This window comes from Echiichthys vipera (genome assembly GCF_963691815.1).
Source record: "Echiichthys vipera genome assembly, chromosome: 13".
NCBI classification, from domain to species: Eukaryota; Metazoa; Chordata; class Actinopteri; order Perciformes; family Trachinidae; genus Echiichthys; species Echiichthys vipera.
This window is the reverse complement of record NC_139838.1, coordinates 10362162-10381948: the sequence shown is the minus strand read 5'-3', so window position 1 is coordinate 10381948 and position 19787 is coordinate 10362162. Positions and strand designations below refer to the sequence as shown.

At 42.6% G+C, this 19787-nt stretch overlaps 1 protein-coding gene across 1 annotated transcript; it reads right to left on the bottom strand.

Moving 5' to 3' along the window:
- Positions 1-1096: 1096 nt before the first annotated feature.
- tent4a (terminal nucleotidyltransferase 4A) lies at positions 1097-17914 on the bottom strand (the record flags this gene model as incomplete). Its single annotated transcript, XM_083926003.1, has 12 exons — positions 1097-2679; positions 5253-5426; positions 5589-5747; positions 6363-6544; positions 6752-7069; positions 7917-8130; positions 8254-8382; positions 10022-10129; positions 11470-11590; positions 11690-11736; positions 13796-13919; positions 17103-17914. The coding sequence occupies 12 exons, from the start codon at positions 17912-17914 to the stop codon at positions 2515-2517; spliced, it is 2553 nt and encodes an 850-aa protein (XP_083782129.1). The 3' UTR covers positions 1097-2514.
- Positions 17915-19787: the final 1873 nt, after the last annotated feature.

Sequence of the window (19787 nt, the reverse complement as noted above, 5' to 3'; positions counted from 1 at the left end):
TGCATGGAACTCAGCATTTCATGCGTCAATGTGATCAGAAACAGGCTGAAAGGGTACGATGGCGTGGTTGGGCACATCTCGGAAAAGACTGTCCATAATGATCTTTTTTTTTTTTGTCAAATCATTAAACAGGAAAGGGATTCCTCTAGCTGGAGGTGATGATTAGCTCATAATCTGCTTTGTCTGTGAGCCATCGGTCAAAACAGAAAACTGAGACTGAATTAATGCCAGGTGCGATTTTGACTGAGGGATCAGAGTTACCATGGTTTGAAAGAAAACAGAAAAGAGAAACATAAATAGTAACGGTTCTGAACAGAGTCCCAGCAAAAGGTAAAGAATTGTCGGTGGACACTTGGGCCGCTTCTGAAATGCACCTGCAGAGTGCAAGTCGCTCTCTGGGTGCACTTGCTCATGAACCGTCGGGCGTCTGATTTAAAAACCTTTGGGTGGCAGGTCACGGGTCTCAATACTTTCTCACACACGTTTCACTATGTCACACACTACACAGAGCCAACCATTGACATTAATATCCCCCCATTCCTTACAATTTGACTGGTAGATGTAGAAAACTAGACTTTAAAACATATCAGGACCTTCATACAAATACAAGGGGGGGTCACGGGATGATGGGCTTGTAGTTCACATGAATTGCAGGTCTTGACAATCAGTAACATTACTCCAATCCGAAAAGTAGTGTTTGGCATTTGGGAAAAAAACACAACCCCCCCCAGAAAGACAAATAGTTGACACAATAATTAGAATAATCCACTTGCATAGTAATAACACCAGCGTGTGTAGTGTTCTGGGCGAGTCGCAGCCTTCGACAGTCCTTTCTGTGAGTGTGTGCGCATTTGTGTGACACGGGTGCGCTCGCAGAAAACGACATACACACACTCCAAGTAAACACAAAGAAAGGCATTGCAAACAATTAGCGGAAGTACCTGGCAATCAAATATACACAAGATTCCTGAATGGAATCAAAATATAATTCCCTTTCACTAGGGTCCTTGGTTCAGGAAGACCCCACCCCTGCTCTCCCTCCCTCCGTCCTCCTCCTTTGCCAAGGACCATAGAGGAGAAAAAAAACCTTATCGCTGAGCGTCTTATAGTGTTGGTCTGCACTGATTTACAGCTGCGGGCAAGAGTTGAACTGGGATCAGATTTCCTCAACCGCGTCCCTCGGCTGGAGAGACTACAAGGATTTCTTTTAACCTGGAATCAGTGGCTTTCTGCCCTCTTACCCTAATCTTGATCTTCAAATTCAAGTCAGATAAGCTGTTGCCTTCTTGGTCCCAACCCCCCTACAGCATGTAATAAAAAGAGACAAGCACAAAAATGAAAACACACTAGCATATATGTTCAACAGAACAGGCTCTTTCAGGCCAAAATTCTGCACTGTCTGGAAGCTTTTTCTTTTAAAATCTCTTTCCAGAGAAAGATGGCCAAGCAGACCACTGCCAGCCTTCCCCTGACTGACGGAATATGGCAACAGCACAGTCCCATAAGGGACACACACATACGGAGATATACAATTACACACACAATTCCGAGGTGGCACTGCTAAAGCTCTATCTGCTTAGGAGCTAACTCTACTAGGCCCAAAACGAATTACGTCCTCTCCTTTCATTTTCTCAAGATATCCCAGGGTGCAATTTCCATCCCTACACTTCCCTCCAGGATGCCTTGGACTAATTGGACTGAGGAACAAAACTTCCAGGAGGAATTTCATGTTAACCTTGCCCATTTTCACAAGACAGATGAAGGGAAAATGGAAGGAATAACAAGATAAGTGCTCCGTATCCCTTTTCGGTTCCTCTTTATCAAACAGAGCAACACAAGTCAGGAGGGGAGAGAAGGAGAGGGGGGCCTTCCAACTGGGGTCCATCTAAACCTGATGATAGACAGGCGCACACACTCCTGCACGCACAGAAACAACTGAGGAACACACACACATTCCAGAGATGCTGCCTGGGGAAGGGTTTCGTAAACAAAATTTAAAACTCTACAAAAATAAAACAACTGTATAAAAATGCCTTTACATATACACACAAAATTAAATAAGCTTTTACTTTAGTTCCAAAAAGAAAAATAACATTATTGCACAAAATGAAACCGTTTGTTCTTAAGTGTATAAACTGGGAAAAAAAAAGGTAACACTGAACCACAGGCAGCTTGGCTGCGAGGGTCAAGATGAGGTCAAGTGGATATGGTAATGGCATCACCACCAACTCCAAAAAAGAAGAAGAAAAAAGACCTGAAATAAAGAAGAGGGAAACAAAATACTGAAAGTAACATAATACTGAAACTACAGCACGGTGAACAAAAGTCATGCAGAAATGGAAAGGTAGAGATAGTAGGAAGATGCAGAGCTGAGGGCTGTTGTTCCGGCAGCCCCAGACTGAAAACTGCTGGTCTCTGGTCCTCTGTCTGTCCGTCCTCCTTGGAGACGAACGAAGAGCCGGGTTTTTGCAGCCAGAGGGGAGAGGGAGCAAAAGTGGGGGAGAACAGTGGTTTCTATCTGCTGAGGCTTACAGGTAGGCTGTCCCTCTTTCTGCGTCGCCAAGTGTTGCGGTGATACTGTGTGTGACTGTGAGTGTGCGTGTGTCCGCGGTTAGCCAGAACGGGGTTGTTGACCAGCGGCGGGTTGTGGAAGCCCTTCACGTTGAACTTGACTCCGTTCTGAAGAGGGTTGGAGAGAACAGAGAGAAAGAGAGAAAATAGAATCATTAACATCTCATTTCTTTATGTAGTATATAGCCTACATACTACATAATAAACCATGACAGATAGAATCTGCGTGAAATATTCAATGTACATTTGCCTGGCATTATTCAGACATATTAGATATACACATTATTTAAACAGTTTCAGCTAAGTGGCTTACATAGAGGGAGAGATGGAACATGGAGAGAAAATGAACAAACGCATCTGAGGGTAAACAAAACGTCAAACACAGACACAATATAGAGCCAAGTTATGTCAGCAGTTACAGAAAATGAATTCAGCATCGTCCTGTTATACTACCTGGAAGGTTATCCATGGAAGATTAGTGAAACAATAATCATCAAACCAGGATAACCTTTTTTACTACTTCAAAGCATATATAGTCTAAATGTCTTTCTGTATTCCATTGCTATGTTAAGAGGATGGCTTTGCAGCAGGAATTATTTTATTATAAAGGTTAACTGTTTATTAACCGTAACACGCATGCAACAACAAACAACACATTGAGTGTTTTTAGAAGGGCTTTTGATGCTCATCTTACAGAACAGATTTAATTTGATTAGATGTATCAGTCCACATTGTCAGAGTCTGTTTAGTGAAAGGTAATCTACATAGATAGCTGTTTAAATCAGAGAATATCCAGCTGCATATGTGTTTTGAACTTACCATATCTACACTTATTGATTCCCAGACTCGCTCTAATTGTTACTGTGTGCGGGGATATAAAACCAACGTCAATACATAAACGCTGTTGATTTACTTCCCATGGAGCCCACAAGAAAACTATTTAGGTTCAGTACATCTGTGCTGTCAGTCAGCCCGGTAAAAGGCAAGTTCGAGCCAGCTACTGTCACTTTGCTCCCCAGGACCTGCTGCTGACTGATGGGCAGAGACGCTGAGGCTTGAATGACAGAACGCCAATGCGCAGCTCAAGCTGTTAAATATGAAGCTACAGCCATCATGCACTTATCCTAGTGTGAATGCTGGAAACAACTAGCCATGCCCACTCAACCAATCTCTATACCAACACCTCAAAATATCACTAATATAAAATATCAAATATTGTTTAATTTGTTTAATCTGTACAAAATATGTAAAAACAAAGAGGTTTTGTTTTAAAGAGGGTTTTTGGTTATATGAGTTTTAACTGGTAAACAGTTAACAACCCTTAGATATTTCCCCTTGCTTTTAGTGTGTATGCTAAGCTCATTTCCTGGTGGCTGTGGCTTCATAATGAACGTGCAAATCATATGTGCATCAATCTCCTCATACAACTCTTGGCAAGAAAGTAAACAAGGGTATTTCCCTAAAAGTCAAACTATTCCTTTAATAAGCCAGTAGGCTGTAAAAAACAGACTATAAACTGAATGAAACTGTTATGGATCATATCCCTGTCATTTTCCATAGTAACATGTGCACATCAGGCCACAGAGCAGCAGTGGTAGTTATGGACTACAGATGGCAATTTCATTTTTGAGAATGCCAGAGACAAGGGGAGAGAGAGAGAGAGAGAGAGAGAGAGAGAGAGAGAGAGAGAGAGAGAGAGAGAGAGAGTCAGAGAGAGAGCCAGAGAGAGAGCCAGAGAGAGAGTCAGAGAGAGAGTCAGAGAGAGAGCCAGAGAGAGAGTCAGAGAGAGCCAGAGAGAGAGTCAGAGAGAGAGTCAGAGAGAGAGTCAGAGAGAGAGTCAGAGAGAGAGTCAGAGAGAGAGTCAGAGAGAGAGTCAGAGAGAGAGTCAGAGAGAGCCAGAGAGAGAGTCAGAGAGAGCCAGAGAGAGAGTCAGAGAGAGAGTCAGAGAGAGAGTCAGAGAGAGAGTCAGAGAGAGCCAGAGAGAGAGTCAGAGAGAGAGTCAGAGAGAGCCAGAGAGAGAGTCAGAGAGAGCCAGAGAGAGAGTCAGAGAGAGAGTCAGAGAGAGAGTCAGAGAGAGAGTCAGAGAGAGTCAGAGAGAGAGTCAGAGAGAGAGTCAGAGAGAGTCAGAGAGAGAGTCAGAGAGAGAGTCAGAGAGAGAGTCAGAGAGAGAGTCAGAGAGAGAGTCAGAGAGAGCCAGAGAGAGCCAGAGAGAGTCAGAGAGAGAGTCAGAGAGAGAGTCAGAGAGAGAGTCAGAGAGAGCCAGAGAGAGCCAGAGAGAGAGTCAGAGAGAGCCAGAGAGAGAGTCAGAGAGAGCCAGAAAGAGAGTCAGAGAGAGCCAGAGAGAGTCAGAGAGAGAGTCAGAGAGAGAGTCAGAGAGAGCCAGAGCGAGAGTCAGAGAGAGCCAGAGAGAGAGTCAGAGAGAGTCAGAGAGAGTCAGAGAGAGAGTCAGAGAGAGCCAGAGAGAGAGTCAGAGAGAGAGTCAGAGAGAGAGTCAGAGAGAGAGAGTGAGTGAGAGAGAGAGAGCGAGAGAGAGAGAGAAGTTGCACACTCGACAGAGAATGGAGACTAGAAGAGAAGCAGAATGAGGACATGAGATGGAGTGTGTGACCTTGTGTGTGTGTGTGTGAGACAAGCTTCCCTTGACAGTGCATTTGAGTGTGTTTGTGGCATCCGGCGCCTACCTTGTGTGTGTGGCTGGAGTGGGGGCTGGGCAGAGGCTGGGGGCTGGAGGGGGCAGGGGCATGAGCATGGGCTGGGGGGGGCATGTGGAAGAAGGGGGGGAGCCCGGTGTCTATACACACCTGTCTGCCAGGTATGGAGTGCATTGCTAGACCACCGGGCAGTGAGACGCGAGCCTGGGGGACGAAAGGGAAAATAATTCATTACAGGAGACAGCAACAACATGTAGTTGTGCAGGATTTTATCAAATGCTGTAAATGTTGGGTAACAAAACATTTCCGTACATGATCTAAGCATAGTGTAATCCTTAGTCCCTGTAGCCATGGCTTTGAGCCTACCTGTGAGCCTGGAGGCAAGAGGAGATGGTGTCCTCCCATGCCGGGCTTGCCAGTGCCCATGTTGAGGCCTGCCGGCAAAGCTAGACCCAGAGGCGGGAAAGACGGGTATGGCGGCAGGGCTGGCGGAGGGACGGGACACGGCAACGCTGAATCAGAGTCCTGCCAAATGACACAAAAAGGATGAGATAATGAGCAAGGTCAAGTACATCACTTGTAGCTACTGTATGTTTCCATTTAAATACTACAATAAAATGAGATGCAAATGGGATGTGCTTCCATCAGAAGGGCTGGAGAGAATAAAACACTGCATGTAGTTAAACCAAGTGGGTGGCAGTATTACCCATAATACCCAAGTACCCATAATTAAATGTCCATGATCAGTCAAAACTTACAACACAAACAGAACTGTAGTACACACCAAGAGCCACAAAAAATAAAATGTACACTTGCACGACATTATTCAAACATAATTGTAGCTAGCTTGAATAAATGGAGGGAGAGACGCAACGGGGGGAGGTTAGGATTAAGGATAGACGTGAAAGTAATCAAAACATCGATGCAATTTATAATTCACAGAGGTAAAAATGGATAGCTGTCTGGGGAGATTTACCCATTTGTCATGGGTGTTTCATATAAGCTGTTAATTGACTCTTCACTATGTCAGAGTTCACTGCTTCGCAATCTAACCGTTGAGTATAAGCCCTTACCTACAAAGGCAAAAATCACACTGAGTGCCTGTCTACTTAACCTGCATGTGTGTATGCGTTTTCTTACGTTGTCTGATCCAGAAAGTGAGGAGACAGAGGAGGCTGAAGAGTGCTGCTGAGGGCTGGATATGGACATGGGGGAGTCTGCGCTGTGGGGCGACACCGAGTCCCTTTGCTGCTCCTCCGACCCGACACCACCACCGAGCACACAGGGCTCCTGCTCCGACCCCGGCCCCTTGGGAGGTGAAACTACACAGAAAGAAAGAGAGAAAGGTTCTCTACAGGCTTTGCTAAGTGGATTTTATTATTCATACGTACGTTTTTTTTCTATCTGACTCTTACATTTCTTCTTAAAATAAAACATATTGACTCTGATTTCTAGATTATTACACAAAGCACAAACACGTATTTAGTTCATTCCTTTCCAATTGCACATTTAAGTCTGATGAATCGCACCTCTGTTGTCCGTTCGCCCCAGATCCCTGCCCCCCCACTTCTTAATGATCCACTCCCTGTAGTCGATCACCTCCTGGGTCAACCGAATTATCCTGCCCAAGGTGCTGCAGGGAAGACAGAGAAAAGGTTTTAAAGAGCACCACTTCCATCCGGGGATGTCAATAATACTTTTGAATGGATTGAGCACTAACCTTTCAGAGTCTTTGTTGGGATATGAACGTGCAAGCGGGGACACGGCATGACTCAGGACTGTGTAGGCATAGTCAAACACCTGCTTGACATGCATGGCACCATATGAACCTCTCCCCACATCATTACCTACATGGAATAAAGACAAACAACACACTGGTGAATATTAAAAGACGACAATATGATAATATTCAGCCTCATTAATTTGTATTGCATTCTTTTGACTTTTTCTAAACGAAAGTGATAATTCTGTTGGCACCAAGTCAAAAATTACAGCATCTTTCCAATTACTTTGATGCCGTAGGTTTGTGTTTGTAATAAAACATTCTGGATGAAAGTTGCAGTCTATGTGTTAGCCCAATTACTGTGTCCCATGGTTTGCCATGGTTTGCCACAGTGACACTCTGAAACTACCACCAGATGTCACCAAAATGATGACATTTTCAAATTGTACACATAATGACAGTTGCCATGATCTACTGTATCAAATGACATGACCACTGGTGCACATATGGGTCAATAAATATAAAATACATTTAGCGGCGACTGCTTTAAAGTCAAAGCAAACATGTACAAATTAACAGAATCTTTACATCTGTGTAAAGTTCCCACTTTTTGATCATGACTTTTCAATATGTTTTGAAAAACCGTGATACGTTTCCCCACTCAGGAACGTTCTGTCCCAGAAATACTTAAAATTGTCCTGCAAAAGATGATTTTAATTAGTTTGTTACACTGCAGCTCCTAAAATCACCATTTCAAGCCTAATTTAACAAGTTAACTAGTTCACTAACAACCTCATCCTGACTACGATGCATGCATTTGTGCTTGAAATGTGCAGTTTGGTAAATGGCCTGCATTTATATAGCGCTTCTATCCAAAGCGCTTTACACCCATTCACACACACACACATCACTGAGATCGAAGCGCCAATTCTGCAATCAGTTACCACAGTGTAAAGCTGTGACACACACACCTGGGAGCAGTGGATCCTCTATGCAGAGCATTGATGGTCTGTATCCGTTTATCATGGCCTTCATGATCTCCTCTTTGGCTATGTATGCGCCTCCATTTTTGATTCGAATCCCTGTTTTCAAGTAGTTGAAATGGCGGCCGTATAACTCAAAGAACTCGATCAGCAACACGCCCAAATTCTCATTGGGGTTTCTTGCATCGATACGAGGATGGAGCTGAAGAACAAGCGTGAGAAGACTGGATCAGTATGTATTTATTATGCATGAGTAAACATTACTGTTGATGTTCATATTATAACATAGTTTTCTTTAGGGGTGTGTGTCCGCATCTTACTGTACCTGTAGGAAGCTGATGACCATGAGGATGAGGCTGTAAGAGCTGATTCCCCCAGTGAAGACTTCGTTTAGATCTCTCTGCAGCAGAAACTGCTTCAGTACAAAGATCAGGTAAGGCAGCACTGGATACATCTGAAAGTGTCAGAGGAGACGGATGTGAGAAGAATGGTTGAGTAAGTCAGACTGGATTAGGTAACGGGAAGAGGGTGGAGGCGAGAATCCTACAAAGAAAAAAGCAGATTTACACGTGACTCTGTTTGTACGACTTACTGAAGAGAAGTGGGGGTTTCGGGTGAGTTATATAGAATTCACTGAGCTGGAGATGGGACTAGACTACATTCAAATGGAAGAGAACAAATTACTCAAATGACTGCAAATAATTATAATACATCACTAGGGGGTTGGATTATAAATACCAATTTGATAAGCTTGATTTGTGATTAAATTACAGTTTCCTTTTGAGTTTGACTCAGTTTAATTATGTGAATCCTGTCTTGATTGAGCAATTATAAGGCAATCATTAAATACACATACAGTATATCCATGCCAATTCAATAGTACAGTAGATTTTGTGACAGTTTCTGGTCAAACAAACTACCAGAAGATTACCAGCACTGCCTGCAGCCTCAGAGTGTAAATGCTGTGTCACCTGAGGTTATTTTATACATTTTTCACCTTTCCGCAGTAACTGTGACTAATGCATACTGTTTTCAATACTATTTGATCAGCCTGTCTGATTTTGTTTTAGTAAGCTACAATACTCCTAAACAAGTGAGGTTAAACCCTGCTATAGGTCATGATTATTACTGAAACCACAGGGATTCTAGGGCTTCCTAGAGCCTGTGACTTAGTAATGTGCTGAAACCCCATAGGGCCTGGAAATGAGAATTACAAATATGTTAATTTTCCAATTGAAACGGAGGCATAACCTTCTGGCAGTGTGTGTGTGTGTGTGTGTGTGTGTGTGTGTGTGTGTGTGTGCGTGCGTGTGTGTGTATCCATGCCAGTGTACTAACGACAACTATCACCGGATTGATGCTGTATCAACAGCAGGTTTCAAGCTCTGGCGTGTATTTTCCAGAGAATCAGAACACAAAGCAAACAAAGGGGTAAAAGCCAAAACCTGACAGGCCGCTGAAACAACAGCACCTGGAAGTCCTCGCCTTTGCTATTACAACCGTGACTGAAGCAGGCAGAGATCCATCTTCAGCAGGAATTTTATCAGAGCCACGGGGTGGATTTCACCTCCGCTGCGTAGATTTGGCAACAAGGTTTTCAGCAACAAACAGTCTCAGTTTGAGTTAAGTGGAGATTATTCTGAGCACGGCTGCTGGGGTCCGTTCCAGCATCACTTTGGAAATGAGATGTGCCAATACAAGATTGGAGTGAAGTAAAGTGTCATGCTCTAAACTGCTGGCTTGCCTGATTCACAGAGGGAATTTCCAAACTTCTGTATTTAGACCCCACTGCAAAATGGTAATTATGTGACTCCTCTGGTGGTTTTTATTTAAATATGTCTACATGAATTTTTTTCGGCTCTCTTTCTCCATATCTATGTATTGCTTGTAATGTGCGTTGTGGCCGGATTTCCTTCAGTCCATTGAAACTTCCAAATTCACAATCCCTATCTGGTCTTAAAATGCCGTAGCAACGGTGCAAACGGATTTGTGTTTGTCGTTTGATGGCATTCAATTTAATGATTAAATAAAAATAACACCTGTACCTGTGAGACTGTACATCCTGACAGCAATATCATATCACCAAGTCTCACCGTAACATAATCTTTAATGAAGCTTGCCGCCTTCACTCCAGTCTCCACGTTGAAACTGATGTCCACCTTCACTTCAGTCTCCTGGTCTGTCAGCTTGATGATTGGCACCTGAAGGGAGAAAAGGTGATGTGTATTAGCACACATTACAGTTAAGTCATCGGGTAAGGACACGCTCACTGTGTTAGGGGGAAAAAGCCACCTGTCTCAACTGACAGCCTTTTAGACAGAACAGCTAATCCAAAAATGAAATTTCAGCCGGTAACTACTTATTATAATGTCAGTCAAGACGGCATTGAAGCTTGCAGTGGTTAGCGTGGTCGTTTGCAAACCCTACAGGCTGATAATGCATGCTACAGAGCTACCATGCCACAGTAGGATTGTAAACTCATGTTTTATGTTCCAAAATGTGTTTGTAGTTAGATTTGGCATCCTATATAACCTTAATTTTAAGCAGTTTATTCAAAATCCCTGAAAACAGGTTATCATGCATTTCCAGCACCCTTAAGAACCATGATACTTGTTTTCACCCTCAGACACTTAAACGGTGTTTCAGACAGTCTCTTTAAGACCTCCTCCTGAATACCCAGTCTGCTCTGGTTGGTCTGTGCTCTAGCGGTGTCTGTAAAATCATTGCAGCCAGGGAATGACTGTAACTGCACTTTCTACCTTTATATATCACAGTTGTGACATCACAACTGTACAGAAGTCCTGACAGCCTGTTGAAAATCAGTTTCTGGGTACACAGTACTTTACTTTCACAGTATTTACACCTCAAACTGCTTTATAATAAAAAACAAATAAATGGAAATCTCACTTTTTACAAAACACTTCAAAGTCATAGCGAAAAACTACAAAAGAATGGACAGAAGTAAATTGAGGAGTATAACTGACCTGAGGGTGTGTAGTTAACAACCAGTTTGAATTTCAGGTGAGCCACTGCTATTGTAATGTTATAGTGAACATGAACTGTAAACTGTATATTAACAGTTAAACATGAAAAATGATCACACAACTGGCAGAGTAGGCCACTTATCATGTAAACAGATGGAAGATGCTAATTGAATGTCTTCTCTTCCCCTCATATTTCCATGGAGATTAAAAAGTGAATGAGCCAAAGCTTCATACAGCTAACTAACCATTTGAAGTCCAGAGGAACTTTTCTAGGGAAGTAATAAGTGCTGCCAAATTTTCATTTGGCTGAGTTTGTTACAATTGGTTCCCCATTTACTGGGGCTGTAATATTCTACTACTTACTGTGAAGTATTAAACCCTTTAGGGGGACTGAAATTAGCAGTCAAACTCTTCTGTCGTGCCAGATCGTGTATCATTGTATCACTGTACTGATATTAAGTCGTCATTTCATTAAATTCGGCAGTGTGTTGACATGTGATGATGTCCACCATCAGTGTGGCTTTATTTATGAACACAGGCGTGCCCTGGTTACTCACTGTAGCCTTGTCCAGCACTTTAATGGAGAAAGGTTCAGCCACATTATGCTTGCGAAGAGCTTGTTCCAGCTCTTGCAGTGGAGGGCGCTCCCACTTCCCAAACACCACCAGGTCAATGTCACTGAGGGCAGAAATAGTCAGAACATTAAAATACTGGCCAGCAAAACACAACATAGTTTGTGTGTTTTTTAAAAAAAAATCTTGAATACTAGGGTCTTACCTTGTTGGAAGGTACAGCCCTGTGCTGAAGCTGCCAAATATTTGGACCTGAAAAAAATATTGTTGAAGAAATATGAAAATGACATCAATGAAATCATAGCCTCTCCTCAGACGTTTGAACTAGAATTGCTTTTGACGATACAGATCCTGTATCGTACAACAGCTCATTTGTTATGGTGGTTTATACATCCAACTCAAACGTTTGCAAACTATCAGGAACTAAGTATTTTCGGATTCCCTTTCAGAGACAGTAAACACTGACATGTTGAGTAAGCTGCCAGATTAAGTACACAATAGTTTTTTTTTAAAAAATGGAGTGTTTCGGGGTCGCAAGCGAAAGCTCTCCAAAGCCAACAGAGTGGAGTTCTTTCCCTTTATGGTCGGGTAAATACGACAAGGCAACAGCACAAAGACAGGCCAGGATTAATAGGTTGAAATGAAAAGGGAGGCTGGTACAAATCAGGGGCTTGATCCATTTACCTGACAATCCGCCTCACAGTTGAAGAGAGGAAGACTGGCAGAAAACAAATCACCACTGTGCGTGTTTTACATGATTAAGGAACAAGAGGGACATTACATTAAACTCTGGACTCAACCAGCTGCAGGAACCTCCATCACTATTTCTGCACATAATAAGTGAGTGAACATCAAGATATGAATGAGCCTATTTTAAGCACACTGACATCATCTTTTTGACAAAATTACTTTTTGTAACTTTAGCTGTGTGACCGGTCCCATTTCCTCTACTGAAACTATAGCGTCAGGATAATGCACTTGCTGGTTAGTTAAAAACAAATAGAGAAAAATAAAAAAATGTGGCATTACTTCATTAGAAAAAGAAAGAACGATCCAACACGAGAGAGAGACAGAGACAGAGAGCGAGCATGAAGCAAAGGGCCACAGGTTGGAGTCGAACTGAGGCCTCTGCGGTGAGGACTTTTAGCCTCCGTATATGGGGCACTTGCTCTACAACTGAGCCACTGCCACGAACAGACAATTTTAAAAGGTATATTTTACACATTATAATCCAGGTTTGGTTCATGGCAATGTGGACATTGTGTTCAGATTAACAGTGTTTAGCCTGTGTCTTTAGCGGAAGTCCCTGAGGTACAAAGCATTGGATATGTGCCGAAATCTGCAAAATGAGCCGAAACGCATTGTTCTGTGCCATCCGGCTTTGCCTCATCGGTTCATCTGAACACAATGCCCACATTGCCATGGCACAGACCTGAATGAAAATGGGTATAACCTCCCTTTAAGAAATATTCCTATGGATGACATTGTGTTCCAAACCATTTCTTTACCAGAACCAGCTACCAGACAACAAGTAGAGACTCTAGAAAGTTATTGGTCCTGACACATAACCCCTCATACAATCACAAATTTGCATCTTAACAATGATTTTTGTACAGATTGACAAACTACACACTGTGACTGCGTGTTCATTAATGAGCTTTAGATGCACAAGTAGGTGGATTTTCTTTGTTGGACAAAGCCAGGCTAGCCGCTTTCCCTATTTCCCTGTCTTTGTGCTTAGTTAAGCTAGCCGGCTACTGGCCGTAGCTTCAAACTTTGCATTCAGATGTGTGATTGGTATCAATCTCTTATCAACATGTCACACTTTTCCTTTACGTTTGACAGAATCCCAAGCAGCTTTAAAAAGGCGTTTAGTGTCTCACTCCAGACAGACTAACCTAAATTCTAACCACAATTAAGATAACTAAAACAAAATTGATATTCTTTTACAAGCTCTCAACTTATATGAAGTTGTTTGAGAATTGAAAACAATATATAAATATATATATAATATATATCCCGACCCCGGGATAAGCGGTTGAAGATGAATGAATGATGAATGAATGATATAAATATAGAATAATTTGGTGCTATCTTGTACAAAAACTGCCTCACCGTTATAAGTGTTAAAACACAGATTCTCAACAAAGATTTATGAGCAGTCTGAGATCACAGTTCATCGGTGTGCCAATAATTCCTCCTCTAAGCGTGGACCGTATGATTTAAGAGACTGCTCTGTGCTCTCCGAGATATTAAGAATCTGAAGGGGGGGATTAATCCAAATAAACAGAGGCATGTGTGCGTATCTTACATCTGCAGTGGGCCACAGCTCCTTGATGATCATCTCTATCCGATTCACCACCTCCTTCCTCATAGCGGCTTCCTCTGGCCGAGGAGACATGAAGTTGTAGAAGTCCATCACCTCCTCGTGGAGTCTGGACAGAAAGACAGATATCGGTTATTCTCACCACAGTAACAATTAGTCTACATATAGACCACTATGAAACCTGGATTAAGAGAAGGAAATGTACTAGTGTAACTAAACGTTTTTGCTTTATAGTATTTTATATTTCATATTCAAAACATATATACAACTAACAAAAAACTGACTTACACGTACACATATCTTGGCTTACATTTTGGGGAAAAAAATTGTCCAGATCGCCCAAGATATGCTTCCGTCTTATCGCTGTGTTGGTTAACCCCCATCATGCCAGGGCAGAGGAAGCAAAGCAACAGCATCGTATGTTCTAGTGAATGTATCGTGTAGTTTCTGTTTTGTTAGCTTCTAATTTAGTTGAGACGTGATTACCAAAAACACAGGGTGCATAACAATAATGCGCTGTGTGTTACTGCTGCTGTAACTGTTATATGGATTGAGTAACAACCAGCCACAACCAATCCACAAATAAATACTGTATCTTAGGAACTGTAGAGTGAAAATAGGGAATCCATAAAAACAAAAGTACTCTTTGAATATAATGGCTACATTTTAAATAGCCCCAAACTACATCTAAGAGTCAAAATTGGAGTGTGGCAAAACACACACACACACACACACACACACACACACACACACACACACACACACACACACACACACACACACACACACACACACACACACACACACACACACACACACACACACACACACACACACACACACACACACACACACACACACACACACACACACACACACACACACACACACACACACACACACACACACACACACACACACACACACACACACACACACACACACACACACACACACACACACACACACACACACACACACACACACACAGAGAAGTTCTATTTTTTAGGATCACGTCTCATTTGAGTCAAAGCTTATTTCTCTAACCTAACCTTATATTACTAGACTTAGCCCTATTCATAACAGAAACTGTAACTATAGCCTTAGCATAACCACTAGCCCAGAAATAAGTCAGAACAAAAGTGGTCATGGTAATAGAGGGAGTGACATTTTTTTTAGAAGTCCTCTTATCTTACTATCAGTGAGGACATTTGTTCATTATGAAACACATACAAGAACACACGCACCTTTGAGTTTTTGAGAAGAATGTAAAGAGGGTTAAGTAAAACAAAGAGGGCCATGTCAGTATGTCTAAAGTCTTGAGCTTTATGGTTATTGCTGATATGGGTGCGTGTTTCGCAACAGCATATAATGTAAAGATTTCTGACCAGTCAAATGCCTCCGAACAGTGGAACTCTGTTCAACCCTGCGGCCATTCATTTTTCTAGGAATGCATGCAATGATGTCAGTGTGAAATACAGAACAGGGAAACTGTCACAATCAATTACCAGAGCGCTGGAGGATATGCAGTCCGCCCATGTGCCCACTCTTTGGTGAAAACTCTCTGCCAGCAAGCCAGTCAGGCTAGGGCGTATCCATGCCAATAGTCCACCACTGACCGAGGACATGCTTATTGTTGGGACCCTCACAGTTAAAATATAAGAACTGCTACTAATGCCATCCCTGACAAACTGTTTGAGTCAAACCTCTTTAACAACTTTAGGGCCCAGGGTGCAGTCTATGACCACACTACCACAGCGATCTATTAACCCAGACCTAATCTCTGATCATCAAACTATCAATGCAGCATAACAACATATTCATTTGCCTTTTCAATTTGAAGCGCAAGTCCCTCTGTGTGTGACTAATTACCCCTGAAGGCAAACTACTGCAAGGATTGGAAGTCCACGAGTCAAAACATGCATCAGAAAACTTGTGCAAACACAAATACCTAGCAAAAATTACACGTTATTCATTCACATACCAACTAATAACTTAGATATTTGGTTAGCTTAGCATTTGGGTTATTAGGAAACTAAGCATCGAACATGTGGAAGTGCTTTGATGACAAACACTGATTCCTTGTACAGAAAATTCCCAGATGGGTGCAACCAGCCATTACAAACATCACAAGGTCCTGTAACACATCTGGAAGTTCCTTGGTCATGCAAAATAACTACTGATATACAACAATCATAATGTATTCAGTTACACAGCTCTAACCACATCTATGTAGGTGTCATGCATTCACACGACACATACTAATCATTCATAAGACTAAACAGAAACCTAAGTTCAACTAAAAATATATACTTCAGTCAAGATGTACTCAAATTGTGTTTAATTGTAATAATTACTTTGGTCACTTTTAGCAATAGTACATGTGTACATCAAGTTCACACCCTGAGAGGGAGCTCCATGATAACTCCATGATAGTCCTACTGATAAACAGGTTTACTTAAATTTGAAATAATTAAATTCAGTGACTGATTAACGTACGACCAAGCAATGGTTAAAACAATAAAAAATAGTTAGGGCATATTGGAGATTGTCTGGAGATGAATGAACGGCTCAGTTAAATTCCCCCAAGGTGTAAAAATCTTAGATGTTATCCAACACCGTTAGCTAACACCTGGCGAGGGTGTAGTATTTCATGATTATTTAAGTTTACTATTTAGAGTTTTTCAAGTCTGCTTTCTTATTCGGGTAAGTTTTATTAAGTTGACGAGTAAAGTTTAATCATTTTGTTTTGAAATGGCTAATTTCCCCAACTCTAACGTGGAGACAAAAGGGAAGACCGTTAGCTAGCACAGTTAGCTAGCGTACAAACAGTGAAGATCAACACATCCGGTTAAAACCTTTCTAAATAAATCACACATGAGAAAAAACACATAAATAAAATATCACGATGTTATTATCTAATATCATTATACGCCTCCTCACAAAGTGCGTCTATTTAATCGCACTTCAACAGATTGTTGTATGTTAAATGTGTATTTTTTTTAACGGCCCAGTTCAAACTTCAGCCGACACAATCGGAGCACTTCCGGTCTTGTTTGATTCTGTCGGCGTTTCTACGCAACTATATAACGGCAGCTTTTTACACTGTAACACTGCGATCCTCCATAACGTTAAATACGGTCGTGTGTAACGTTAACGAAGAACTACATCACGTTACGTGTACCATAATACTCGACACACGTCATTATAAAAGCGTTAACAGCGTTTTTAACCATTAAAACAAGCACGCTAACGTTAAGAACCAACACAGTGGTGGTGTGCAGACACTCACCCGAGGACCCCGGGGTTGTACTTCCTCGTCTTCCAGGGCGTCCAAGTGCTCGCATAATTGCCATTAGTGCAGTTCGAAAGCAAGTAATTCATCCCATAAGTGCTCGCTTTGTTGTCACTTTTCCTCCGGCCCGGGTGGTGGTTGTGTGTGTGGTTCGCAGGTACAGACGGCTGAACCTGGTGGCGTTTCACGCAGAGCTGCTGTGAGTTGAACGCCGGGTGCTCGTGTAGGTGACGGTGGTGGTGGTGGTGATGATGGTAAAGGTTGACATTATTTTCCATGCTGTCGCTCACGTTGAAGATCAGATTGGCACCCCCGACGTTTTTATTAATGTTGCCCGGTACATTTCCACCCATAGTCCGCTCAAGTGAGCAGCGGGAAGGGGGGCTGGACTCCTGTGAGGAGGGCGAGGAGACAGATCCCGTCTTCTGGGGCAAGGTTTTACCCTCACCTGGTTCAGAGCCGTTTACTGTAATAAAGGACCGATGTGCGTTCCCGTTGGACAGCGCTATCCCGAGCGAGGACATCGCGGTAGTGCCGTTCATGACGCCGTGATGGCTGCTGCCGTTGCTCGCACTGGCATTAACGTTCCCGTTGCTGCTGCAGATGCTCTTGCTCGATGCCACCGCGGTCGCCACATTTTTTAAAACATCCAACGCGGCGTAATTCACAAACTGGTTGTGGTTTTGATTGTGGAGCTGGTGCTGAGCGGAGAGTGTCCGTGCTCCCTGAGAGGTCTCCCAGACGTGCATCCATAAGGCGTTCGCAGGTCCTTTCTGTTCGGGCTGAATCCAAGCTACCCTCGGATCCATTCAACTTCTGTCTCTGGTCAACCCCCCCCCGACAAGTATCTAACTCACTAGCGAGCCCGTTGTGAATCTGCGCCACTCCCTTGACCCTTCAAAGGTCGCCGCTCTGTCCGGGGTTTAGAAAAGAGGAGTATTTAAACATTAAATCGCATTAGAGACCATTGATAAAGTGGCCCCTTTACACCGCTAGCTGGAAAAAAAATTGTTAGCCGTTTCCTACGGGAATTCAATATGGCGTATTCTATCTCTTCAAATCCACGCGCATGCGCTCTACGAGGGGTTTCTGAGCGACTGCGCCCCCATCCGCCCCTTCATCGCTCCGGCCGGTTGATGAATTGCACAGAATACATATTTGAATTTTTATTTGATAAATATTTAATGGAACAACAAGTAATGAAGTTCACGGTAAATCGTCAATGATTAATAAGCGCCTTGAGGTCCAGGGGCTCCTGAAGCAGGGCCGGAGAACCCAGAGGTCCTTGTACCCTCTATCTCCACCTCCCGGCCATCACCAATGGGTGGGTGGGTTCATAGGGCATCCCCCATCAATATGAGGCTGGGCAGGGGCTCAATGTTGCTGGAATGACAGACGACTGTTTACATCTTAGCCTCGGGTTGCTATTTAGAAATATTGGGACATATTTACATTTAAATGAGAAAAAAAGGAAATATTCATGCATATATGTACATATATAATAATAAAAACAATAGTATTTGCAGCATAAAGTGCTTTTAATAACTAAATTACATGACATTTGAGCCTGATGACAGATAGAATGCTGCAATGAATGCAATATAAATATATATATATATATATATATATATATATATATATATAAAATATTGCATTAATTATATATATATGTATGAATAAAATATTGTATTATAAAGCTGTGAATTTTGGGGGACATTAATAGTTTGGGACTCAAAGCCAGGTAAGCCAGACAGGTGTCCACAGCTTCTCATGCCTCTGGCTTTCACTGAAAAAAAAACCCCACTGTGTAAACATCTGAAATCCTTGAAAAATAGAAAACACAACTCTTCAACAAAATATAATTTACAGAAACATTAAACAGAGAGGGAAACCACATTGTGTTGTCAGCTGGCATCTCAAACACCGCGGGGGGCCATAATCACATACAAACAGCAGACCACTCTACATTCCACAGGGTCATTTTTTCCCACTGTATAAGTGCAAATTGAGCTCTTTTTTCTGTTTATTATTTCAGATGTATAGGCTACTCTGACTGCAGCCCGTGAATCCAAATGCACATTTTCAAGGGGCAATACACAGCAGGTGGCGTTGATCATCCCACACTCTGTAAGCCACCCTGCCCCAGTAACAGCAATCTCCCAGCCCATTACACTCCATGATGGAGTGGAGGCAGGTTGGAGACAGCACCTTCTGGGATGCGTATGCGTGTAAAGAGAGCAAGGGAAAGAGCGTCTTGCATAATTCCCGCCCCCAACCCCTGCTACTCACGTGTAGCATGTGACAGAATCAAGGAAAAAACCCCAGAGCAAACCGTGTGGCAGCTAGGAGCTGTAGCTCTCTATACACACATAGCTGCTCACTCCCACTTTACGCCTGTAGAAATCTATGCTCTTCTTTCTATCTCCCTCTATCTTACACTGTGTGAAACACAGGCGTTTGAGTGAAACACCAGATTGAATTGGTTATTCCTCTCATCTCTCATGTCCCAGTCACGGATCAAACCAAACACCAACCCTGACTGTGTGCCAGTGTGTAAGTGCATGTGTGTGTGATTTCAAGGCTGGTTTTCCTCATTGTCATCTTTTATGGGATTATGGGTGACAACTGGACCATAGCTGACAGATGCCTCTCTCACACTCACGCGCACGCGCACACACACAG